A 26,273-nucleotide genomic window follows, 5' to 3' on the forward strand; every position below is an offset into this window, starting at 1 on the left:
CGGTGCGTCTAAGCGTGTCGGCGCGGTCAGTGGTGGCGCTGAGGACAGCGGCTGCCGCCATGATAGAACAGCCGAAGCGCAAGGGCCCTGAGTTGCCGCTGGTCCCAGTCAAGCGGCAGCGGCATGAGTTGCTACTGGGAGCGGCAGGTTCGGGCCCCGGAGCAGGGCAGCAGCAGGCGACGCCGGGAGCTTTGCTGCAAGCGGTAAGAGAAGGAGCAGGTGGCCTTTGACCCTCAGCTTTTCTTGCTGTCCTCAAAGCGCCGCACTGGGTGATCCCGCATTGCGGGAGAGGAACGCGAATTTCCACCTGGAGTTATACTCTGTAAAAGCGAGAGATACTCTGCAGATGCTCAATGCTTGTTTCCTCGCTAGATATCCGTTTTCAGCGTCTCGACCGCCTTGGGGTGGCATTTGAATTGGAGTGAAGAGCCTTCGGTTCGTAGCTGGCCAAGTGGCCGCGGCTTGCGCTTGCGAAGTCTTCCAGGGAGCCGGCATAAAATACACATTCAGTAAAAGTTTGTTGAATGAATGAATGAGTGAGTGAAAGGAGGATGGAATGAAATGAATGATTTTGGCTCGCTATGGGACTGGGCAAGTTGCGTTTCCCTCTTCAGCTTCCTTTTATGTCTCTGCACTAGTATTTTGAACCGAGTAGTAGCTAGTATTCCTGGAGCCCTTGTGCTAAATGCTTTGTATGTGTGATCTCCATTCATCTTGTTAACAACCTAAGAGTTACGAACTATTATTCTCCCGTTTTTCAGATGGAACAACAAACTCTTGTTTAGTAAAGTGGTAGAAATAGATTTTGAACCCAGGCCGTCTGACTAAAGAATCCATGCTCTTAACTGCTCTTGTAACATAGAGAAGTAGTGATGACACCCCTTACTATTCTGCTGTTGTGAGAATCAGATGAAAGAATATATGTGCTCCCTTTTTTTTCTCAAATCCTCAACCACCCCATCAGCAAATCCTGCTGGCACCACTCTCAAAATATTTCCAGAATTGTTCCAGCTTCTACCATCTCCCTCGCTACCTCCTGGTCTAAGCCATTATTGTCTCATCTGGGATTATTGCACAGAGGGCCTAACTAGTCTTCCTGTTTCCACTCCTGCTGCCTACAGTCTGTTCTCAATCCAGCTATCTACAGTCTATTCTCTGTTGCTATCTGCAGTCTATTCTCAATCTTAGTAAAACATAAATCAGATCATGTTACTCACACTCACTCCTAAAACTGAAAAGTTTCTGGTGGCTTTCCACTTCACTCAGAGTAAAAACTAAAAAATTTACCATCTTTTGCCCTCTTTCCCTTTACCTCTCTGTTCTACCAAATCTTCATTGCTGGCTCTGTTTCAGCCACACTGGCCTCCATGCTCCTGCCTCAGCACCTTTGCATTTGCTGCTCCCTTTGCTGAAATGCTCTTCCAAATGTTTGCAAGGTTTACACCCTTAGCTGCTTCAAATGTTTGTGTAATATCACTTTTTCAATGGGTGCTTTCCTGACCACCCTATTTTAGTTGCAATACCCTTATACTCTCTATCCCACATTCCTGCTTTGCTTTTCCCCATTGTACATAACACCATATATATATATGTATATATATATTTTTAACCTGTTTTCTCTTTTCCTTTCCACTAGAATGCAAACTCCATTGTTTATTTTATCCACTGATGTTTCTGCAGTGCCTGGGCACACAATATTTTTTGTATGAATGAATAAGTTGGAAACCACTGAAGAGATTTGGGGATTATTGGTAGTGTACCTGTTCTTCCTATTTGACAAGCCCGGGTTTAGAAAGTGAATTGCTCAAGCCTAGGCTTAGTATCCAAGGCCATAATCAAACCCTACTTTCTGGAGTAATCCCTACCCTGAAGGATTGTTGGGAAGTTCAGTTCAATCATTTGCTCGTTAAAGGTGCCAGATACTGGGAAAACATTGTTGAATGAACAGGCAAGGTCCCTGTACTCATCGAGCTCCTGTTCTAGTGTTGGAAACAGACAAGATGTATAAACAAATACTTGGACAAGGTGATTTCAGATAGTGATTAAGTGCTGTGAAGGAATGCAGTAAGGTGAATGGAATGAAAGAGGGGGCATTACTTGTCAAGGAAGAGTTTTCTGAGGAGGAAATATTTGAAAGGAGCCAAACATGGGCAGATCTAGGGCAAAAGATTCCAATCAGGGGGAAGTACAAATAAAAAGACCCTGCATCAGAAAAAAGTTTAATATGTTTAAGCAATAAAATGTTGGCTATGTGACAGGAGCAGAGTGAGGGAGAAAAAGAATTAGCGAAACAGGCAGTCATTGGAATGTTCAGCAGGAGAGTAACAAATTGAGGCATGAGAAACAAGAACCAATTGTAAACAATAAAGCTTTGCAGCAAAAAAAAAAAAAAAAAAAGAGGTATGAGTGTTGTGAGAAGAGCTGAAATCCATTCTGTCAGTCATTGTTTTCTATTCTCCCTCTCCCCTTAACGGCCCCCTTCCCCCAAATTTTTCCACCTCTGTTGCTTGTATACAGTGAGTATTTGTATTTCTCTCTTTTGTTTAGGGACCTCCAAGATGTTCCTCCCTGCAAGCCCCAATCATGCTGCTCTCAGGACATGAAGGGGAAGTGTATTGTTGCAAGTTTCACCCCAGTGGATCCACCTTAGCGTCTGCAGGATTTGACCGACTGATACGTAAGCCATAGTTTTTGAATTTGATATAATAGCTTTCTGCCAAGTGGTGATTATTTTTTAAAACCCTGGATGCCACAGAAGCTATCAGTCTAACTTGGTAATACTGAAGATGAGGAAACATAGCAAACTACATGACTAACAAACTAAAGTGGGACATGAAAATGCTAAATGATCTTAGCTGTAGAACTTGGGGTTTGTGTAGTAAATACAGAAGGGATTATATTACTAGTTGGAAAGTAAGTTGCTTTAGTTTGAGAATATCTTCCTCATGAAGGCAAATGTTGAGCTGATTCAGCAAGACAAGAGATCTCCAGCTTTCTGTAGTGAGGAGAGAGAAAAGTTCTTTTCCCAAAGGTGTGAAGCCCTGTGAATCTACACTCACAATCAAATAGGAAGGAACGAGGGGATTCTAGAGTAGCGACTGCCTTAGATATTTTTAGGATCTACTGCCAGATTCCTTTTTTTTTATTATGGTATATAACATATTTACAAAGAAGTGATAACTTTCCAAGTGCAATTTGACAAGTAGAGAGCAAATTTCAAAGAAGGTATGGGTTACGGTTCCGCAATTTCAGTTGTTTCCTTATTGTGAAATATAACATATATGCAAAAAGGTGATTACTTTCAAAGTATCATTTAACAAGTAGTTATATAGGAAATTTCCAAGAATGTTATGAGTTATAGTACCTTAGTTTCAGTTATTTCCTTGTTGTGAAATATAACACATATACAAAAAGGTAATAACTTTCAAATTACAATTTAACAAGTATCTATATAACAAATTTCAAAGAATGCTATGGGTTACAGTTCTACCGTTTCAGTTCTGGCAACTAAGAAAAAGAAAATTATATAGAGGTACAGTATTTGTAATCCTTTGTTAAATTCTTTGTTGTCTGTTGCTACCCCTTCCTCTAGTTTAATCACTTTCCCTATCTTCAGGGATGTCTAGGCAGTGACCACTCTAACTTGTTCATGTTGTAAAGGAGTATTGAAATTATGGGAAAAATTGATGCAATTAGTTGATATTCTTGAAGAGTCTGTTGCCTCTGGATTTTGGGACTTAGCTGGCATAGGAGCTCTCTGGAGGATTAAGTTTCTGAAGAATAAACTTAGTGAGTGAAACTTTTATAGAGTCTTACATAGGGACCCAGGTATTCTTTAGGGTTTTGGAAACTACTGTTGACTTGGACTTATCATGCTGTGACCATTTGGGATATCTAGCTGAAACTTGCATGGGAGTAACCTACAGGACAGCCTCTCAACTCTATTTGAAATCTCTTAGCCACTGAAACCTTTTTTTGCCTTTCTTTTCCCCCTTTTGGTTGAAAAACTGCTAGATTCTTGACTACTAGTTAGGAATGCCCATTTTGGAAAAATAAGTAGAAATAAATCACTTTGAGGGGTCATGAGAAAAGCAATAGAGAAGATAACAGAAGCATTTTTTCTTCTGGTGTCATTCGCCCCATTCTGAGATGAAATGAGTGCCTTGGCTCTTTTTGTTCTATGCATCAGGGTGTATGTTATCTGTCTTCACTACCCATTTTGATTTAGATGCTCCAGTTCTATGATCTTTAAACTTATTGGTGGCCAAGCAACTAGAAGAAAGGGGATCTATGCACAAATCCATAAATTGTTGATTTTGTTTAATTTCATTAAAAAATTAGAACAGTTTTAACAGCAAAAAAATTTCTATAACATAACTTTTTATTTATATGGCTGCTCCTTAATGACACTCATCAAACTTCTGTCAATGCCGGACCAAGCTCCCTCAGAATAGGAACTGTGTCTGCCTCATTTACCCTAACATTATGCCTGATGTGTAATACGTATTTAATACATGTGGAATGAGTAAATGTAGTATAAATTCATTGCTCTGTAACCTTCAAGTCAGTTGTGGTTTCTTAGGTTTCCCAGAGGTGCCATCATTTTGCTGTCCACTTTGTACTCGTATCAACTTAAAGTAGGTATCAACTTAAAAAAAAAAAAAAATTACAGGGTAAAACTAAGATTTAAAAAATTATCTCCATTAACTAACTTTTTTACTTTGTAAATTATGAAAATATTGCCTTTTTTTTTTTTTTAAGTGTCAGGAAAATTGGTCCAGCTGGTAGAGCCAGTAGTGTTCCAAGGGAATATAATTTGAAAAGTTTTGTTTTGGTAAATTCATAAGTAATCTTTCCATGGCGAGTAATGAGTTTTCCTTTGCCTAGTAATGCTTATAGACTCCCTGTTTCCCTAACAGTGTTGTGGAATGTCTATGGTGACTGTGATAACTATGCCACACTGAAGGGACACAGTGGAGCAGTGATGGAACTGCATTATAACACCGATGGCAGGTGAGTGAGTATTCTACATAATGGAATGTCAACTGCTTCTCATACTAATTATTCTTAGCATCCTTTTACCTTTCACCCTTGAGTTTGTTCTTTCCTGGATTTTAGTCATTCCCAGTCACTGTCATCCCAAGTAAAGTGTTTATTGTTACATGTGTACAATTATAACTATATCATCACTCTCATCTAACATCAACAGCCCAGACAAACTTGTATTCTTTTTAAAACACCAAGCGAAGTGTAATTTTCATATGTAGAAATTCTTTCCAATGTAAAAGTAATAAAATATTTTGGGGGAAAAAAAGGCAGAAAGATTTAAAAAAATCTACATTCTACCACTCCAAAGATAATCACTGTTATTATTATGATACATTTCCCTCAAGCCATTTTTCTCCCCAAAATAGTTTGGTTTTTAAATATTTGTTAGAGCTACATGCACAATATTGCTTGCTGGTTTTTCACTTAACTTTATTCACCTAACAACTCTGTTTATCACAAACGTTATTTTAATGATTGCATAATTATAGAATGCCTATAAATAATATAAAATTTGTTATACACAGTTAATTAATCCCATCATAGGGTATTTTGGTAAACATTCATTTATTTACATCTCTGACCTTGAGAATATTACTGTGCCCTGGATCAGTTGGTATATACCCTGGCATACAGGTTTTCTATTAAAAAGAAAGCATTATTAGGAATAGTCTTTAAGAGAGAGTAAAAGCTTTGGATTTCAGAGAAAGTGTGGGAGTTAGACAGATATGAGGATAGGAATTGCCAGTCTGTCTTATTTCTGCAGCAGCAAGGAGTAATTAAACATTTCCAGATGGAGTGTGTCTTATGTGTAAAATATTATCACAAAGGAAGAATAATAAAGATTGAGAAAACTGATATGTTAGATGTATTAAAACTTCATAGGGTAGACCTTGTAATTGGGTCTGAAGCACAGGTAGAATTTTTGTAGGTAGGGTTTAGGTATTCCAAGCAGAGATAGCATCCTGTATGGAACTGTCAGAGCACAAAGTGTCAGGAAAATTGAAGAATTTGGAGCCTTTTGGCAGGTGGGAAAGATAGATTACTATTGTTTGTCTTCACTAATTTTTTGTTGTTGTTCCTTCTCTTACTTTCTAGTATGCTCTTCTCCGCATCCACAGATAAAACCGTAGCTGTGTGGGATAGTGAAACAGGTGAGAGAGTTAAAAGGCTAAAGGGACATACTTCCTTTGTGAATTCCTGTTATCCAGCCAGGAGAGGCCCCCAGCTTGTCTGCACTGGCAGTGATGATGGTACAGTTAAGGTGGGTATTGTTATCAGTCTGTGTGTTGTAACTCCTGAGATAATATGAGCTATTTCTTTCCTTCCCACCTGTGCTATACCCTCTTCTCCACAACTTTGTCTTAGCAGTCATTTCCCAGAAAGACACTTGAAGTTGTTCCCTTTTTAAAAATAAATTTTAAATAATAGGCAGTTTTAACTACTCTACAGAATAATGAATGAACCATAGAATAAATTATTTGGAGTAAAATGGACTACCTGGATTGGATTCTTGGCTTGATTGTTTACTTAATTGTATGACCTTGGCCAGTTCACCTTTCTGAGTCACAGTTTCTTAATCTTTAGAACAGTGACAGTAATATATATGTCTTAGGAGGCTATTGTGAGATTATAGAAAATATATAAAAAGCTCAATAAATGATGTTAGCACAGGATGGGAACTTAAGGATCCTTTAGTCCAGTGGTTTTCTACCTGTTTTCGTTTCGGAATCACCTGAAGAACATGTTAAAAATACCCAGAGACTCTGGTTCAGTAGGTCTAGAATAAGAATTAGAATTTTTAATGTGTTGCTCAAGTGATTTGATGTAGTATGTCCAGTATTTGGAAACGTCTGCTCTCGTCCAGCATCATCATTTTGCAAATAAGGAAGATGAGGCCTAGAAATAGTAACTTATCTCAAGGATACACAAAGACACACTGCTTTGTAGTGTTTAACCCTTTTATTCTTTCTGTGGCACTGATTTTGGACTCCTGAGTGGTATTTTAATGACTACACAGGGAGAATACCAACCCACGCCAAACTTGTGAATGTTGCTTTTTTAAATGGATGCAATGTTCTTTTCGTAAAAACTAACATACTGGGTTGTCTCCTTTTGAGAGGCTTTTCTACTAAATGGTTTTTATGCCTAAACACTTGGGGTCCCTTCAAGCTTGGCTAGGAAGAGAATCTGGCTTAGGAATGGTTCCAAAGCTCTTAACCTAAGTGTGGTATAGCTGGAGAGTCTTAATAATAGCTGATTTTCTAATTGGCATTTCAAAAAGCAGAGATAAACATTCCCTAATGAATTTTGTTTAAAAAACATGTATCGAGAGCCTGCTAAGTAAACATCTAGGAATTTCTTTTTTCTCCCCCTTTATTTTGTCTTTTCTCTCACTGTATTTCATTTTTTCTTATTTGTCTTTACCCTCATGTCTATCTTTCTGTCTCTCCTTAGCTTTTTTAGTCTACTACCATCCATTGTATGTATGTCTGTCCTTTCTGTCCTTTCCTTCTTTCAGTTGCTTGCGTCTCTCCTCCCTTGATATGAAATACTTATTTTAACTTTATTATTCAAGGTAATAATTTTTTGAATGCGCAGTACGTCACATCACCTAAAGGTGATTGTTTTTAACCAGTTCATTATTTTGAATTTTACTATATTATTACAATTAATGTTCCAATGAACAGCCTTTTACAAATATCTTTTAGTCACTTGTCAAGTTGGAGTGCTTTGTTTTCTCCGGCTTAAAAGTACAGGAATTGAATAACTTCTGTTTTTGGTGGGGGGGAGCATGTTGCTTTTTACTTGTCAGAGTTCTCAACAGAAAGCAAATATTTCAAACAGCCTTTGCATTTTTAGCCTAGAAGTAGTGTCCTGAGCATTATCCATACCAGTGCTTTTCGGACTGTTTTTAGCAAGTGCATTCTTTTTGGTAATTGAAAAAAAATTAAATGAGATCCAATATATGTATATAAATCATTCCCCTTCCTGAACAAGTCAGTCCTAAAGGCATTACACAAGGCAAAGCAAGGGATGTGTTCAGGTTGGAGGTGAGGTGGGCTGAAGTGTCCCAGAGCCCAAGTGAGGTGGAACATATGGCAGGGCTGTCCAGCGTAGGGATTCAAGCTGAGCAGAGTAGGGAGGGCATCCACACAAGTTGGGGTAGATAGCCTGCTGTGGGAAATAGGAAACATAGAAGAGCATCCACTTGGGTAGGAGAGAGAGGCAGCTCATTATGGGGAGTCAGTGCCCTAGAGGGGTGAAAGGGTCATCTATATGGGGAGTAGGGGTTGAGGGGATAGTGTGGGTGCCAGAGCCAGGGCTGGGGGTATCCCAACAGGGCAGGAGCAGTTCAGTATAGGGAGTCTTGAGGCTGAATAGTATGAGGGTGGCATCCCTGGGGAAGGTCAACTTGGAGGGAGGTTTTAAGAGTCAGAGAAGAGGGAACAGGATGTACACATGGAGGAATTACTCAAGTAGAATGAAGGGGGGATCCACATAGGATCAGCCCAGAATGGGTAATCTAACAAGTAAAAGAGAATATATGAGAGGCTGGTCACATTCAGAAAGCTTGATCAAATGAGTAAATACATTAAGGATAATGGGAGACAGATTTCTTACTGCCAGAGAAAGAAATTACCAATACAGAAAGGGAGAAAACTAGAAACTTATAGCGTTGGATTAAAATTGAAAATGTTGCTGTGAACTCTTGATTTATAATATATGAATACATTCATATAGAAAAAAAATAGATGTAAGTATATAGGTGTGTGTGTATATACATACATATATTGCCTAACTGTTCGCTGAGAGGGTACGGGAGCAACGAGCATACTTACTACCTAGCACTTGACCTTTAAATACCATTTTCCACTAAAAGTAACCAGGGCTCTTTGTTTCAAGAATGGCACAAGAGAAGTACATGATGAGCCTGCAACTTCTTATGCAAGAAGGCAAGGATGTGCTCACAGAACGATGGGATATATCAGAAGGATATCTCAATGAAATGAGCAAATTGAATATGATGAGTAACAGGACAAAGCAAAATAGTGAGCCACTTGATAGGCCACAGTGACAGTGCAGAATCATATACGTAGCAATAAATGTAACCAAGGAGTCAGAAGACCTGTACAGTTGAAACTGCAAGCATTGGGTTGAAAGAAAGACCTAAATGAATAGAAAGATGACCCATGTTCCTGGATTAGAAGACTTAATATTATCAATATCACAGTACTACCCAGTTTGATACACAGATTGATCAATGCAATCCCTTATCAAAATCTCAACAGCATTTTTTGTGGAAATGGAAAAGCATGTCATAAAATTCAAATGGAATTTCAGGGGACCCAGAATAGCCAAAACAATCTTGAAAAACAAGAACAAAATTGGAGGACTCACACTTCTGTATTTCAGAACATACTACAAAGCTGCAGTAATCAAAACTGTGTTTTGACTAGACATACAGATTATGGAATAAAATTGAGAACCCAGAAATAAACCCTCACATATTTGGTCACTTGATTTTCACAGAGGGTGTGGACACAATTTAATGGAGGAAAGAATAGTTTTTTCAACATATGGTGCTATGAAACTGCATATCTGCATGCAAAAGAATGAATGTTGAGGGAGAAATGAGTATATTGCTTAATGGGTATAACATTTCCATGAAAAATATTTTGGAAATAGAGGTGATGGTTGCACAACATTGTGAATGTAATTGGTGTATTTTTAAGTGAATTGTTCACTTAAAAATATTTTTAATGGCTCTCCATGCTACCCAGAGAGGCATCCACGTGGCATTTATCTGGGTTCCTGTTGTAACTTAAAGAGAAACTTTCACAACATCTGGAGCCCTTGATGTCCCACAAATGAACGAGGAGGATGTCTTCAAATTCTTTGCAGCAGGAACTCACTTAAGTGGCACCAACTTTGACTTCCAAATGAAATGGTACATCTACAAAAGGAAAAGTGATAGCATCCACATCATAAATCTGAAGAGGACCTGGGAGAAGCTTCTCCTGGCAGCTCATGCCATTGTTGCCATAGAAAACCTGGCTGATGTCAGTGTCAACACTTCTAGGGATACCGGCCTGCTAGGCACTTCAGTCCTGGAACCATCACTAACCAGATCCAAACAGCCCAGGAACTACGTCTTCTGGTGGTTACTGATCCCAGGGCTGTCCACCAGTGTTAACTTGCCTACTGCTCTGAGTAACACAGATTCTCCTTTATGCTGTGTGGACATTGTCATGCCATGTAGCAACAAAGGAACTCACTCAGTGGGTCTGAATTAGTAGATGATGGCCTAGGAAGATCTGCACATGTGTGGCACTGTCTCCATGAGCACCCATGGAAGGTCATACCTGATCTCTGCTTATACAGATACTCTAAAGAGATTGAAAAGGAAGAGCAGGTCGCTGCTGAAAAGACTGTGACCAGGGAGGAATTTCAGGTTGAATTTACTGCTACTCAACCTAAGGTCTCAGAGTATTCTGGAGCAGGTGCCCTCTGTGCCTGTTCAGCAGTTCCCTACTGAAAACTGGTGTGTTCAGCCTGAAGCTGAAGACTGGTCTGCAGCTTCCATTGCTTAGGCCATTGAATGGGTAGGAACAACCACTGAGTGGTCCTAGGCGGTTCTTCCACAGTCCCTTAAAACAGAAAATGAAAATAAGACTGATGGAAAATAAGTATCAGTTTCTGTTTTTTAAAAAATGCGTAAAATGGTAAAGTTTATGTTCTATGCGTTTTACCATAATTTTTACAATGCAGTATCACAGTGATATCACAGTCAGGCATAGCTTGTGAATCTAATCATAAGGAAACATCAGACAAACCCAAATTGCAGGGTATTCTACAAAATTGTCCTGTAATTATTAGAGGTGTCAAGGTCATGAAATTCAGAGAAAGCCTTAGGAATTCTTTCTGTCTTATAGAGAATGAAAGCTAAATTCAACACGTGATTCTGAACTAAATCCTTTTGTTCTGAGACATCGCTGGGGCAAGTGGTAAAACTTGAATGGGATCTAAGGATTAGATGATAATTATTGTTAGTTATTAATTCTGATTACATTGAGATTATGTAGAAGAACATCCTTGTTTTAGGAAAAACACAACTTCAGGAGTGATGAGGCATGAGGTCAGCAACTTACTCTAAAATGTTTTAGGCAAAAAAAAAAAAGACTTAGGCAACTTTTCTGTAAATTTGTGATTATTTTTAAATGAAATCATGTATCTGTACATCAGTGTCCAATTCATTTCCAACAATGGTGCTGGGAAAACTGGACAGCCATATGCAAAAGAATGAAATTGGACCCCTACTCATACCATACATAAAAATTAATTCAAAATAGACAACTGACATTAAAGAGTTAAAACCATAAAACTCTTCCAAGAAAACATAATGGAAAATCTTCATGACCTTGAATTTGGCACCAGATTCAATTGCCTGGATGTGACAACAAAAGCACAAGCAACAAAAGAAAAATTAGATAAATTAGACTTCATCAAAATTAAAAACTTTTGTACATCAGAGGATGGTTTCAAGAAATTGAAAAGACAGTCTATGGGTAGAAGAAAATAGTTGCAAATCGTTTATCTGAAAAGGTTTAATATTCAGAATATATAACGAATGCTTTATATATGCAACAAAAAAGGTTGTTTATATAAACACATCTCAACTAAAAAATGGCAAAGGACTTGAATAAAAATTTCTCCAAAGAAGATACACAAATGCCAGCAATAACATGAAAGGATGCTCAACACGATTAGTCATTAGGGAAATGCTCCCCCTGGTGGTGAAAACCTTTACCAGGAACACAGGTTGCTGTCTCCAAAGCACCCTACCCCTAATCCTGAGCTGGGGAGACGGAATGGAGCCAGGATAAGTTAAAAGGCTACAAATTACCAAAATGCAAGTGTTATTTCCTTGATCAAGCATATGCCTATTTAATGTAAACTTTTGATTAGTTTATAGAGTTCTGATAAAGTTGATTGTATTTGCTAGTCAGTTCACTGCTTTTTTTGTGGGATGGAGTTTTAGATTACGTTCTCTGCCATTTTCGCTTGTGTCCCCTCCTCTGTATCTTTTTTTTTTAAATGTAGGTTGTAGTCCATTGATGAGTTACAATCTACAGTTTGGAAAACACTAGTCTAATATCCTTGCTGTCCTGAGAATATACCAACTAATCAGATAGAGGGACTGCCACTGTATGGGCATGCTGGCTAACTGTTTAATCAAACTTTAACAAAGGAAATAAAACTAAAGTGATTTGTTCCACCAGTCTTCAAATATGTTGGCAAAAATGGCCACTTCCTACTATTTGTGTTACTAGTTTCTGAACAGGACTCCTATTGGAGATGTGCTCAATTCTACAAAGCCCTTGGACCTAGGGGTGTACCATACAGTATTTGTCAGAGTGATTTTTCTAAAAGACTCCTGTTCCTCTGCTGCAGCTTTGGGACATCCGGAAGAAAGCAGCCATCCAGACATTTCAGAATACATACCAGGTGTTAGCTGTAACCTTCAATGACACAAGTGATCAGATTATTTCTGGTGGCATAGACAACGATATCAAGGTATGTTTTGAGGTTTAATCATTCCCTTCCACCTTTGTCCACTCACAGAAGTGAATCTTTTCAAACTTCTGAAATGCCTTCAGGAGTCAGGTAGTTAATATGAAGTATGAAGTCCCTAGGTGTGGCCTTTGTGGAAATCAAGAGTTCATTCCCTACCTAAAGACATTCCAAATCATTTTTAAAAAAGCTGTTGGCCTAATGAGACACCTGATGTCAATGAATCAAATTATGATTCCCTACCTCTGTCTCTGTATGGTCTATTTTTGTGAGACATGGGAAAGAAGTTTTGGGAATATATAGCTAAGGATGAGAGAAGGTAATGATGTTGGAGAAATAGGCAATATATTATATATTAGTACAGTGTAGCTCAATCTTTGGAGTGATTGATGTGGAGTTCTAATCCCATTTTACCATTTTCTAGTTTTGTGACTTCAAGTAAGTTCTTTAACTTCTCATGTGAACAGTAGGGGTAATAATAAAGATAATCTTTACTTCTTAGGGTTGTTGTAAGGATTAAATGAACTAATGCCTTAGAGCACCTAGCAGAGTTCCTGGACATAGCAAGTGCCAGTAAATGTCACAGGTTAGCTTCCTTAAGTATCTCAAAGACTTTGGCCTCACCTTCTGCTTAATCAAGAGAATAGTAACCATTAGGTAAATACTCAACTTCCTGTTTTGCATCTACTCTGAAACTCTACTCTATTCCCATCCCGGCTTGCTTCCTTTGCTATGGAAATGAAATGAAAGGATTTCAACCCTTCTTCCCTTTACAGAAACCTCATGCCATCAATTTTCCCAATTCCTGTTTTTTCAACTTCTTCATCTCTTCTGGTTTCATCTTATCAGCATTTAATCATGCTCATGTTTCTTCTCTGAGGGAAAATATTTTCCTTCAGCTCTGTATCCCCTCTTGTTATTCCCTGTCAGCCTTCCCCCTTCACAGCCTAACGTCTTAAAAGATGATGGTGGCGATAATAATAATGCTGTTGTTAACATCAGCATGATCCATGTAACACTTACATAATGCATACTAAATGTTGGGCATTGTTCTCAGAGGTTTACTTTATTGATTAATTTAATCTTCACAACAACTCCTTGAAATAAGTACTATTAATGCCATTTTATAGATGAAGAAACTGAGCTACAAAGAGGCACAACAAGTCAACTGAGATTATACAGCTAATGAAAGATGGAACTTCAATTCAAAACCCATATAGTTTGGATCCTGAATCATGCTCTTGACCTCTGGTAAATCCCCTGAAGATTTTTCTACACTCACTGTATTCAATATCTTAACCTTCTATTCATTCTTCAATTCCTTATCTCCTGATCACTCCTCAACATTCTGGCTTCTCCCTCTATTGTTCCTTTGAAACTGTTCTCTTCAAGGTCACCAATGATTTCTTTTAGTAAATCCAGTAAATTCTTTTAGTCCTTTTATTTATTTTTTAACATGACTACTCTACAAATGTAGTTAGGATCATTTTTCTGATTCTGCCACTTAATTACTATCTATGTGACTTTAAGGAAGTTATTCAACCTCTCTGAGTCTCCACTTTTTTGCTCAAAAGGGGAATAATCAGCCTACCTCATACAATTGTTATATGGATTAATGAACTAAAGGAAGTAATAGTCTTGGCACTGTAGCAGGCACATAGAAAGTGTTCAGTATTTGTCAGTTATTGTCATTATTACTACTTTTGTTATGAATATTCAGTAATTTAGCAAGCAATAAGCGTGTCACTGGGCATTTAGGTTGTTTCATGTGTATCACCATCACAAAATATGCTGCTGTGAAATTTGTGTGTGAAAATTTTTCCATATTTGATTGTTTCCTTAGAATAGATTTCCAGGTGAAATGTAAGGATATTTCAGATTTTGGGTACAGGTTTCCAGCCTGTATTTTGACAACAGTTAATATAGTATTTGAAAGCAGATTGCTCTAGTTATCTGAGTTCATTTTCCTCCTATATAACTAAGGGGTATTAGGATGGGGAGATGTGAGACCATGTTAGAATTTCAGTCTTCTCCCTGAACAATCTTCACCCTGTTCTTATATGCTTTGGGGAGGGTAACTGCCGTTGGATCCAGAAGGGCTCTCGATTGTCTTCAGACCCTCATAAATTTCTTTAAAAATGTAAAAGAGAAGCTCCTTTTCCATCAGAAGTAGGCTCAGAAAATGTTAGACCTAGAAAGGACCTTAGATATCTTCTAGTCTGTCCTTATTTTACAGATGACTAAAATGAGGCCTTAAGAGGTTAAGTGATTTTTGGTCAAGGTCACAGTTGATCACTCACTCAGTGGACCAGTATTCTTTTCAATCTGTCAATTAACGAGTACCTTTTAGGCACATAGGGGCTAACAGTCTTGAGCACTTGCTTGACAAATCACTACACTGCCTCACCATATAAGGAGGTGCTCCAGAAAGAGTGTTTTTTTATTTGCTTTCTCAGTCTGTTTCAGATAGAACTCCTATTTTAAGAAAGGGAAACAAATAGGAAATGGGGGTCTCTTTTAAAATCCAGGCAAACACATGTATGTCCTGCCAACCTCTTGGGACTTTCTTCCTGGAGGCAGGATTGTGGTGTGAGAGGAAAAGGAAGAAAGAAGAAAATATGCAGCTGCTTGATGACTTGAAGTTCTGGCTGGCAGTTCCTTGATATTGTAATCCTGTGCTCTAGTCAGAATGGGAGTTTGGTTGCTAATTGTTTTCTTTTAAATGTAGTGGGTAAGGGGATAGACTAGATTCTCATTGATTTCCTAGCCTCTGGTTTCATTCCTTCAATTATCCAAGCCTCAAGGATCTTTCTAGAAAGTAAATCTGACCACCTCATTCCCCTACTTTGAACCCTTCTGTGGCTCCCCAGGGAAGGTTAGATAAAGTCCAAGCTCCTTAGCCAGGCATTCAAAATATTTCATGAACTATACCCTTCTACTTTTTCTAAGTAAAATACCTCTCTTCCTTCTTCCAGACCCTATTCAAGTGCTTCATTCCCTGTTAAACCTTTCCTCTCTCACTTCTATTCCAAGGCAGAATTAACCCTTCTGCCTTCTTTGCTACTGTATATTGTGCAGGCCTTGTATCGTTTACATGTCTATTTTCCCTACTAGACTAAAAGCTCCTTGAGAGCAGGGAATTTGTCTTTTTCATCTCCAAAAGCACCTGCCACTAATCAGATGCTCAAAGTGTTCATCTAATAGCTGATTAGGACATGTGCAAAATAGTCGGGTTAAATAATACCATACTCATTCTTTTTTGGCAAATCCCAGATATGTTTTATACCTTCATAAACAAGGTATGCAGGCCTCAAGAAGGGAAGTCTAGAAATAGCTCACAAGTGCTGTGGGGGTGGCAAGTTGCATTCTCTCCTAATTGTTGCAAAGCTGAAGATTTCAACAGTGCTTCCTCTGAAGAGGAGGAACAACAGCTTGAAAAAAATGTCAGCCATTTCAGGCTTTCCAGATTACTGAGGCAGCAAACATCCTAACACAAAAATGATTGTATATAAGAGGTGTTGGGCTCCACACATGAATGAGTTATTGATGGAGAAAGTGGAGTTGTCTGCCTTATGTACTGCTTTGACATTCAAGACTTAATTCATTTCTGGGTGAGGTAAAGTGCCTTTCTTGAAGGGACAGCAAAAAAATTGTCAGTTAGAAAACATACGTGACACTATTAAATAATAGTCTGGAGAAATTTTGCATAATACCAATGATCTTAACAATTGCTATTCTTTTTCCTTATGATATACCAGACAATTTAATATCTTTTGTTTCTTAGTCACGGTCTATGTAGATATAACTATAAATACTGATTTGTATTTTCCCTTTTTTGCTTTTAATAGCTTATTATATAAACATTTTTACATTTGGTTTTCATTGTTATATTTAGGAGCTGCTTCATAATTAGCTGCTAAGTATTTAGGGCCTGCTGTGTGCTAGGCATATGCTAAACATTCTCTTTGTAATCCTTCCAGTAGCCCTAAGAACTAAATACTGTTGTCCCCATCTTCCAGATGAAGAAATAGGCTCAGAAAGCTTAAGGGCCCAATGACACAGCTGTAAGTGGCAGGACTGTTTTAGTCTGACTCTGAATCCCTACTCTTTCCGCTGCTGTGCTGTGACCTAGCCTGAAAACTCATAATGTCACAATGTGTTTATGAGCCGTAGCTTACTGAACCATTGATTTAGTCATTTAATATTTAGGAGATTTCCAGATGAAGTGTTCATCTTACCTTTCCTACCTAGGCAACCATAAATCGGCAGTTTATTTTGCTTTTAATAAATACACTTTTCCATATAGGTGTGTATACACATAATAGCCATATATACATACATATATATATACTAACATAACATTAAAAGAAAATGTTTAAGCCTTGATATTTTTGCACATTGCCTTGTAATTTTCCATATGTATACAAATTTTGTATGTAATCATGTTTTTTTCAAATGACATTTGCTTGTTTTTATGTAGTTCTAATAATCCATTTTTAGTGGCTAGCAATCATAGTTTAAACATTTTAAATGTTCCTTAGTTTTCTCTTTAATGCTTAATATCTTTTGTTACATTTGAAAATAACCTCCATTCTATTATTTTTGTTGTTAAACTTTATCTTAATATTTGGCATTCATTAGTTCTTCTCTATCTAGTCAAACATAGTAGCTTTTGACTCCCTTTTTAGAAAGGCAAGAGTTTTTCCTCTTTGACAGAGACCTATATTTTGTGGAGAAACAATAATTGTTCCAGAACCACATTAAGAAAGGATACCAATTTCTCCAGGCAATTGTTAAGTAACTGTATTTCTCTGCTGTTCTCAATTTGGTTTCTGGGAGCACCTTTTTTTGTTTTTACAGGTCTGGGATCTGCGCCAAAACAAGCTCACATACACCATGAGAGGTCATGCAGATTCAGTGACTGGCCTGAGTTTAAGTTCTGAAGGCTCTTATCTCTTGTCCAATGCAATGGACAACACAGGTAACTTTGGAGAGAAAAACTCTGTAGACCCTAAAGAAAGTGGTCATTGGGTGGTAGCAGTGTGTGCAGAGATAAATGAGGGTCCTAGGAAAGAGTCAAGGATGACTCACAAGTTTCCCCCTTATCAATTGGAACAACACATTAATAATGGAAAAAGCTTTAGACTAGGTCAAAAAAACTGCTATCTAGTCCCTGCACAACTGTGCACACAGCAGGTCTCCTTTCTGGCCATCGTTTTCTACATTGATAAAATAAAAGGGCTGGACTTTACCTTTAAGGCCCATTTTAGCTCTGGCATGCTATGAATACAAGACTATGGATCCAAGCAGGATTCAAAAACTCTTGGCAGTTAGTTTATGGAGAAAGGTGAGAATCTGGAGATACCAACCATGGCAGTTCTCAAGCATTTTCAGAGAGCTCCAAGCTTGAGTGTTCAACAGATCTATCGATAGCTTAATTGTGCTCATTTTATCAGAATTTCTTCTCTCCCACTACAGAAGAATTGGTGTGACAAGAGATCCTTGTTAAAACATCTCAACATTCTGGGTCTGCAGTAACATACATGCTGGCCCTTTCTTCACTGGTTTCGAGTTGGAGGGTGGGAGGAAGAGTTTACTATAGCAAAAAAGGAAGGTAGCTTGTTGGAATATATGCCTAAATTGGGGGAGTTTGGAAAATGCCTCCTGGTATAAAAATTCACAGGCATGTCAGAAACTAAAATGCATTCACTGATGTTTTTTAACATAAAAACAAGTGCCTAACGTTCAATGGGTGCTCAACAAATACTTGTTAAATGAATGAATATTCATTATTATTATTATTCCCAATTTTTAGTGCCCTTTCACACACATCATCTCATGTGGTCTTTAAAATACTTATGATTTGGGTGTTCTTTTTTCACTTTTATTTTTTTATTCTTGTTCTGGTTCTTTCTGATGTAAGAAAAATGTTCAGAGATAGATTGTGGTGATGAATGCATAACTATGTTATCATACTGTGGACAGTAGATTGTATACCATGGATGATTGTATGGTGTGTGAATGTATTTCAATAAAACTGAATTTAATTAAAAAAAAGAGAGATCACATGCTTAAAAAAAAAAAAAAAAGAAAAGCAGGTGATATTCTCCACATTTTATAGAAGAAAATCAAGGCATAAAAGAACTTTTTACCTGAGGTTACCCATGTATACAACAGAGCAAGAACCAGTACTCTTGATAAATTTGATTTGGTTCAAGTTTAGACTGTTAAGTGCCACTATAAGCAAAATTAGGAAAGGTTAATGCTACATTTGGTTTTTATAGATTCATCATCACAGTATACTGTTAGTGGTATTTACATTTTCATGTCAAAGCTTTGTTGGATGTTGGCAAAGGAGTTGACAGAGGAATCATTTGCAAAATGTTATGCTGAAATTAGTGTCATACTCAACTACTTTCTTTTGCAAATCCCCAGTAATATGTTTGACATTTCCCTTTCCTCCTCCCTCAGCTTTTCTCCATGCCATTAGCCCCTGTTAATGGAATTTGTATGCATTCCGTTCCCACTAGAAAAAAAAAAGAACCTTAACAGGTAGCAGGGGCCGCCATGTTGGATCTCTTCCACCCAGGAAACAGCAGCTGATGCTAGTTTTGGCTGGGTCTCAGGAGACCTCTGGCTGATAGCTATTCGGGTTTGTTTGGATTTGTTTTGCAGTGCGGGTCTGGGATGTCCGGCCATTTGCCCCAAAAGAGAGGTGTGTGAAGATATTTCAAGGAAATGTGCACAACTTTGAAAAGGTGAGTTCTTCATGGCAAAGGAGTTTTACTGTCCATCTTATTCAAAGAGACATTTAAGGTGGTGCTAAGCATAGAGAGCAGTAGCTCTGCTAAGAAGGGACTACACTCTAGTAACACTGTTCCAAATTTCCCGTTTTCCCTAGGAAGCAGTTTCATCATGGTCCAGGGCACTGCACTCTATTTATGTCCTACAGCCAGCAATCTCTTGCCCTAAGCAGCAAGACTTGATTGCTCTCTGTTCTAGTTTGCTAATGCTTCCAGAATGCAGAACACCAGAGATATATTGGTTTTTATAAAGAGGGTTTATTTGGTTACACAGTTACAGTCTTAAGGCCATAAAGTGTCCAAGGTAACACATCAGCAGTCGGGTACCTTCACTGGAGGATGGCCAATGGCATCTGGAAAACCTCTGTTAGCTGGGAAGGCATGTGGCTGGCATCTGCTCCAGAGTGCTGGTTTCAAAATGGCTTTCTCCCAGGACGTTCCTCTCTAGGCTGCAGTTCCTCTAAAATGTCACTCTTAGTTTCTCTTGGAGTGTTTGTCCTCTTAAAGTGGCAGAGAATTTGGCAAAATTGAGTACTGGTGTCAGATGGAAGGAAGAATTTGAAAGCGACAAACGGAATACTACGTATGGAGGATGTACCCTGGCTTATCCTTGCAGCTTAATAGTAAAATGCGAGCAGAGAGAGAGAAACTTAGAACTGAACTCTTGGGTTCAAAGAAACCAGAAGCTGATGGTTTGGAATGTGCCAATTGGAAGGTATTATGTCCCCCAGAAAAAGCCATGTACTTTGATGCAATCTTGTGGGGCAGACGTTTTAGTGCTGATTAGATTGGAATCCTTTGAGTACTTCCATAGAGATGTGACCCACCCAACTGTAGGTGATAACTCTGATGAGATAATTTCCATGGAGGCGTGACCCCACCCATTCAGGGTGGGTCTTGATTACTGGAGCAGTATATAAGCTCAGACAGAAGGAGCAAGCTTGACACAGCCAAGAGGGACTCTTTGAAGAATGCACAGGAGCTGCAGATGAGAGACAGTTTGAACACAGCTGTTGAAAGCAGACTCTTGCTCCGGAGAAGCTGAGAGAGGACAAACACTCCAAGAGCAACTAAGAGTGACATTTTGGAGGAACTGCAGCCTAGAGAGGAACATCCTGGGAGAAAGCCATTTTGAAACCAGAGCTTTGGAGCAGTTGCCAGCCATGTGCCTTCCCAGCTAACAAAGGTTTTCCGGACACCATTGGCCATCCTCCAGTGAAGGTACCTGATTGTTGATGACTTACATTGGACATTTTATGGCCTTAAGACTGTAGCTTTGTAGCCAAATAAACCTCCTTTATAAAAGCCAATCCATTTCTGGTGTTTTGCATTCCGGCAGCATTAGCAAACTAGAACACTCTTCCACATTCTGTAAGAGAGCTCTCTGAGCTGCCTTCTACAGGCAGAGAGTGTTATGGGACAACATGTCCCTCAGGCTACCACCAGACAGATTGGACCTGACATACATGCTCCCAGTATGTGCAAGAGGGTTACTCTGCTCCCTGTGGAACCTGGATGAGGGATCTGCACTGTGGGGAGGACAGTAGGTGAGAAGTGGGGGAGTGGCTAGCCAGGGCATCAGGGCAACCTACTGCTTTTAAGTAGCTTTTTTCTTGATTCAGCACTCACCCTGTTCTGCAGTGCTCTGTTTTCTGGAGCTTTGACAAAAATGTTTCTGCCAATTCTTGCTGTTTGTTTAAAGTTTCTGGGGGAGATGGTGCCCAGGAGCCATCTTGAATGGGACAGCCTTACCACCTTTTAACATTTTGTCACTTTTGTCATATCATCCTATCTGTCTATTATCAAAACTGTTCTTGCTAGAAATTAAGCTAATAGAGGCAGAGGGTGGAAAGCAATCACAGAGGTAGTGGTGGGGCCAATCCTCAAACTGAGGACTTCTGACTTCAGTCCATCCTCAACTGGATACTCCTGTCCTTTTAATTCTAGTGAACAGGTAGTAGAGCCATCCTTATTAGACTATATCCTTCCCCTCAGTATTTATACAGTGTGAAATAACAAAGTATGCTCTTTGGGGCCACAAAATATAAGATAATTGCTTATCATCTGTTCCGGTTTGCTTATGCTTCTGTTATGCAAAATACCAGAAATGGATTGGCTTTTACAAAGGGAGTTTATTTGGTTACAAAGTTATAGTCCTAAGGCCATGAGGGTATCCAAAGGCATCAACAGTAGGGTACCTTCACTGAAGAACACTGATGGCATCTAGAAAACCTCTGTTAGCTCAGAAGGCACATGGCTGGCATCTGCTTGCTCCCAGGTTGCGTTTCAAAATGGCTTTCTCCCAGGACATTCTCTCTAGGTGTCTGGGGGTTTTCACTTAGTTTCTCCCAGGCAAACTCAGGAGTGGCAAAAGTCTATTTTCAATGGCCGTCTTCAAAATATCTCGCTTGGCTGCAGCCAACATCAGGGGTCCACAATTCCAAGCATCTCTGAGCTAAGCCAGCAAGCATCTGGGCCTGTGTGGCTCTTTTTAAAGCACTCTAGTAAACTAATCAAGACCTATGCTGAATGGGCGGGACCACACTTCCATGGAAATATTCAATCAAGAGGTCACACCCTAATCAAAGGTGTCACTCACAGTTGGGTGGGTTACAGCTCCATGGAAACAACCTAATCCCAGACTGGATTAAAAGATCATGGCTTTTTCTTGGGGGACGTAATATATCCAAACTGGTACATCATCTTTTGGGGGAGAATAATTAAAATTCTACCTAAGAAATTTAAAGTCTCTTGATGATTCTGTAGTCTAGCAAAGAATAGTTTTTGTACATTACTGTATTCAATGGATTCCTGCTTATTTATATTGTAGAATCTTCTAAGATGTTCTTGGTCACCTGATGGAAGCAAAATAGCGGCTGGATCAGCTGACAGGTAAGGATTACTGGATGTGAGGTAAAGAAGGATGTAGCTATGCAAGTATTTCTCATGTTTAATACATGAACTACAAATACAGAGCTAGAACAGACATAGAGTTATAGCTGTACTCAAGAGATGAAGCTGTGTGCAGTATGAAGGCTTTAAAGATCATGTCCATCATTTCTATCATCTTGATTCATTTTATACCTGGAGAGTAAACAATTTCTTTAATTCTATTGGATTCCCTTTGCCATGAAAAATAAAATTCAGCCTCATACTCTGACTCCAGTCTCCCATATCAGATTCTTCTGCCATACTTCAGAAAGCAAAACTAACATACTTAAAGATTCCAGAGTGTATTTTTTTCCTGACATGTTTTATGCCAGGAAAAATAGACAAGTATTCAGGTATTTTCTGAAAAAGGGGGTCCCAGTTAAACAGTCCCCCATTGATGGCTTGAAACCCAATGGTTTAAGAGAACTGCCTTGAAAATCAAAGGGATTTTCATTTATCAGGTTACTAAAGAACTCCTTAAGAAAGAGGTCCACAAACTAAGAAGTCTTACATTCTGACAGAGTTAGAACCATTCTATATTTTCAGTAGGGATATTGTATCTTTCCTATTAATTAAACTTCAAATTATATTTGCATAAGATTTTTTTTCTGGCAAGAGTGGTTGGTTTCTAACATTGGCCCTTTCTGATTTGCAGTGCCCTCTTTTACTCTCCCCACTATTCCTTTAAGCCTTATATGTGGAAGCATGGCTTTGGTCTATGGAAAGCCTACCTCTCTCTACCTGCTGGGGGTTGACCAGATTTCACAGGCCATCTGTCCAGTCAGCCCCAAGTCAACAAGCGGCTCTATTTCAGGAACCTGGTTCCTGCCAAAGGTTGCCATGCCAAAGTAAGATGAAGACTAGTAACCCCTCTAAATTTAGCATCTGACTGGCAACCATTGAGACTGAGACCTTAAAGTAAACCTTTGGAGAGCTGAGGTGCTGCTGGCTCTCATGTACCTGGGAAATGTATCCTTCCTTCTCAGAAAACTGCCTTTCAGCTTGGCCTGGATTTGGCAAGTTTGCCTTCTCTGCTTTCACATCACCTCCTCATGTTCAGATTTAAACCCTTCAACAGTCCTACGAAGGACTACATGAAGACTGTCCATTCTCTCTGCTATGAGTAGTTTATTTACCCTGTTGACTTCATGTGATTCTGTTTTGATAATCAATCTGTTCATCATAACAATTGATACCATTAATTCTATGTGACGGACGCTTTGCATACATATAATGTCTTATTTATTTCTCTCAACAAAATTGTGAGATCAGTATTGTCTCCATCATTATAACCAAGGAAAGAAGCTCACAGAAGTTAAATTGTCTAAGATTACTTAGCTAATGAATGGCTGCACTAACATTTGAACCCAGATTTTTCTGACTTCAGAGCTCACACTCTTACCATGCCACACTGCCCTAGCTGGATTAATGAGAACCAGTTATTTGTGCATGGTGGGAAGGAAGAGCATTAGAGCCAAAGAGTCTGTAGACAGATGGGTTTTCTCCTTTTCTTCATCTTGCTTGGAATCTTTACTTAATCCCTTTGAAGCCTAGCCCTTGAGAGCTAAACAGTATAATTAAGAAGCTCTTGTTTATTTGCATTTTAAACCAAAGGCATAAGATTGGAACTAGGCATTTTATAATTCAGTACTGGTTTAGTGTACCCTCTCAAGTGTTGATTGAACAAAACATATATGTAAATAATTTTTATAACCTGCTTGGAAACCAATGGCCTTCTAAAGTTATCAACAGATTATTTTTGCATGGTCATATGAAGATAATGCTTCTTTATTTTATACTTCAGCTACAGCTAAGATGATTCAAGCAGGATTGAGGGTCAAAGAAACTTTTTTGGGGGGTGTAGTAGAGTGGGGGCAGGATTTTGAGGGTGGTATGAGAAAGAATACTGTAATATATTAAAACTAATAATTCTAGTTCTGCCACTGATTGACTGTGTCACTTTGGAAAAGTTATTGAACCTTAGTTTTCTTGTCTGTAAAATGACGAACTTAAAAAGCTGATTTCTGTTGGCTCTTTCCCATTCTGGAGTTCTTTGTTCTTTCTGCCCATGAATTCGCTAAAAGATTTGGCTCAAGTGAGTACGTGACTAGTTAGGTTATGTTTATGTAGCAGAAATTCCCTGATCCTTCTCTGAGCTCTACGATTTGAGTACAATCCTAAGCTAATTAAACTGGATCTACAACTTAGACTCCCACCTTGTGATGCTGGATGAAAATGAAGTTAACTACAGCATAATTATACAGAATGTTCTTTAAAGAAAGTTTGAGTGTGGGGTCCATAGGACAAACTGCCTTTTATCGCTCCATATTCTTTCTTAGTTCAGAAGCTGTGCTTGAAAATACCACTAATGTTTATATTTTTAACTATTCCTATTTACCTACTGAGTTTTTCAAGGACAGGATCCATGTCTTATTCAAATTCTGTGTTCCTAGTTTCTAAAAGCAGAGCTCAATAAGTACAGTGTTAATACATAAATTTGCTTCATTTCCCATAAAAAGCCATGCCTCTGCCCTACCCTTCAGCCTTTGGGGGGCCTTACTATTGTTTTTTTCATGATACCTTGTAGGTTTGTGTATGTATGGGATACCACAAGCAGAAGGATTCTGTATAAGCTGCCTGGCCATGCTGGCTCCATCAATGAAGTGGCTTTCCACCCCGATGAGCCCATTAGTAAGTCTGTGTGACTATGGGGAGAGGGAAGCTGTGGGAGTCTCCCCAGAGGAGACCTGGGAATACAGAGGCAGAGATGGACATCTGTTTTATGGACATTTCCATGCAAATAGACTCAACAGCAGTCTCACCATTGTTGTCCTAAATGGGGAGGGTGACCTCTAAGTTCCATTTTTTTCCATCTCAAAGGAAGGTTAGTTAGTCTCTATTTCTAGTTCTTCTGAGTTTACTTGCTTCAAATATATGCTTCAATGATACATTTGGATAAAAGAATGATGCTTCTTATTATTCAGATATAAATTGCAGATTAACTTAAATTTTATTGGCTAGCTAAACCAAATAATAGGCCTTGAATTTAAGGAGAACATGTAACTTTCCCCAAGGCTAAAATGTAACAAAGAGAAAGCATATTTACAAAATGACTGGCACAGACATTGATTTCTCTCTTTTAGAATGACTTGAGGTGGTCTTTATTTTAGGGCTGACTGACAAAGGAAATCAGAAATATCTGATAATCTATTTCCCATAGCATAGTCGCCTTTGTGGCTTCATGAGGACTTGTATTAAATCAGTCTGCAGTTTCCTGTGACTGGTGTTTAGAAGGAGGGGAATTCAAGCTAAATCCAATTGTTCTTCTAAACTAAAATTTGCTCTTGACCCAAGAGCCCTTGAGCACCAAGTGTCCTTGAGCCTTCATTAGTTGCAGTTATCTACTCTGTTCTTCTGACCTCAGTTCTCTCAGCATCAAGTGACAAGAGACTGTACATGGGGGAGATTCAGTGAAGATGTGGAATGGAAGACTCCGAGGCATCTTGACCTTGAGACCTCAGACTTGAAGACGTGACATTGATGGGACCCAGGCTAGCATCTTCCTTTCAGATGAAGACCATTACTATCCAGAAACAAAGGAGGAAGTGGACATATTCCAATGACAACTCATATCCCATTTCACCAGGATGATTAAGGCAAGCTACCAGTGGCCTCTAAAAACCACCTGCCAGATTTCAGGGACTGTTTTTTTCTTTATTTCTTTTTTTCAATAGAACTTCTTCAAAGAGACAGACATGGTTGGTTTTTAGTTTCCTGGTTTTTAATCCAGGCTGAAGACAGGGAATGTGACTGAAATTTGTTGGCTTTTTGTTTGTTTTTGATTCAGTAACTGCTTGTATTCTTTCTGTTTCTCTGAGATTTTTGTAGTAAAAGCCAAATAGATGCCTTTTTACAAGA

The 26,273-nt window shown here is 38.7% G+C and overlaps 1 protein-coding gene and 1 pseudogene across 1 annotated transcript; both read left to right on the top strand.

The window, feature by feature from the left end:
• On the top strand, positions 1-26,273 carry SNRNP40 (small nuclear ribonucleoprotein U5 subunit 40). Its single transcript, XM_037827910.1, has 10 exons — positions 1-203; positions 2,548-2,677; positions 4,920-5,013; positions 6,145-6,310; positions 12,502-12,624; positions 17,482-17,602; positions 19,297-19,379; positions 22,255-22,316; positions 24,943-25,046; positions 25,780-26,273. The coding sequence occupies exons 1-10, from the start codon at positions 60-62 to the stop codon at positions 25,827-25,829; spliced, it is 1,077 nt and encodes a 358-aa protein (XP_037683838.1). The 5' UTR covers positions 1-59; the 3' UTR covers positions 25,830-26,273.
• LOC119527660 lies at positions 9,741-10,679 on the top strand (annotated as a pseudogene).

The sequence above is a fragment of the Choloepus didactylus genome, chromosome 2 (assembly GCF_015220235.1).
Source record: "Choloepus didactylus isolate mChoDid1 chromosome 2, mChoDid1.pri, whole genome shotgun sequence".
NCBI classification, from domain to species: Eukaryota; Metazoa; Chordata; class Mammalia; order Pilosa; family Megalonychidae; genus Choloepus; species Choloepus didactylus.

Excerpts from the sequence above, each read along its gene's own strand:
- SNRNP40 (XM_037827910.1), top strand. The coding sequence starts at position 60 with ATGATAGAACAGCCGAAGCGCAAGGGCCCTGAGTTGCCGCTGGTCCCA. Across the intron at positions 17,603-19,296 it reads CAATGCAATGGACAACACAG|TGCGGGTCTGGGATGTCCGG; the intron begins GTAACTTTGGAG and ends TTTGTTTTGCAG. Across the intron at positions 25,047-25,779 it reads CCACCCCGATGAGCCCATTA|TTCTCTCAGCATCAAGTGAC; the intron begins GTAAGTCTGTGT and ends TTCTGACCTCAG.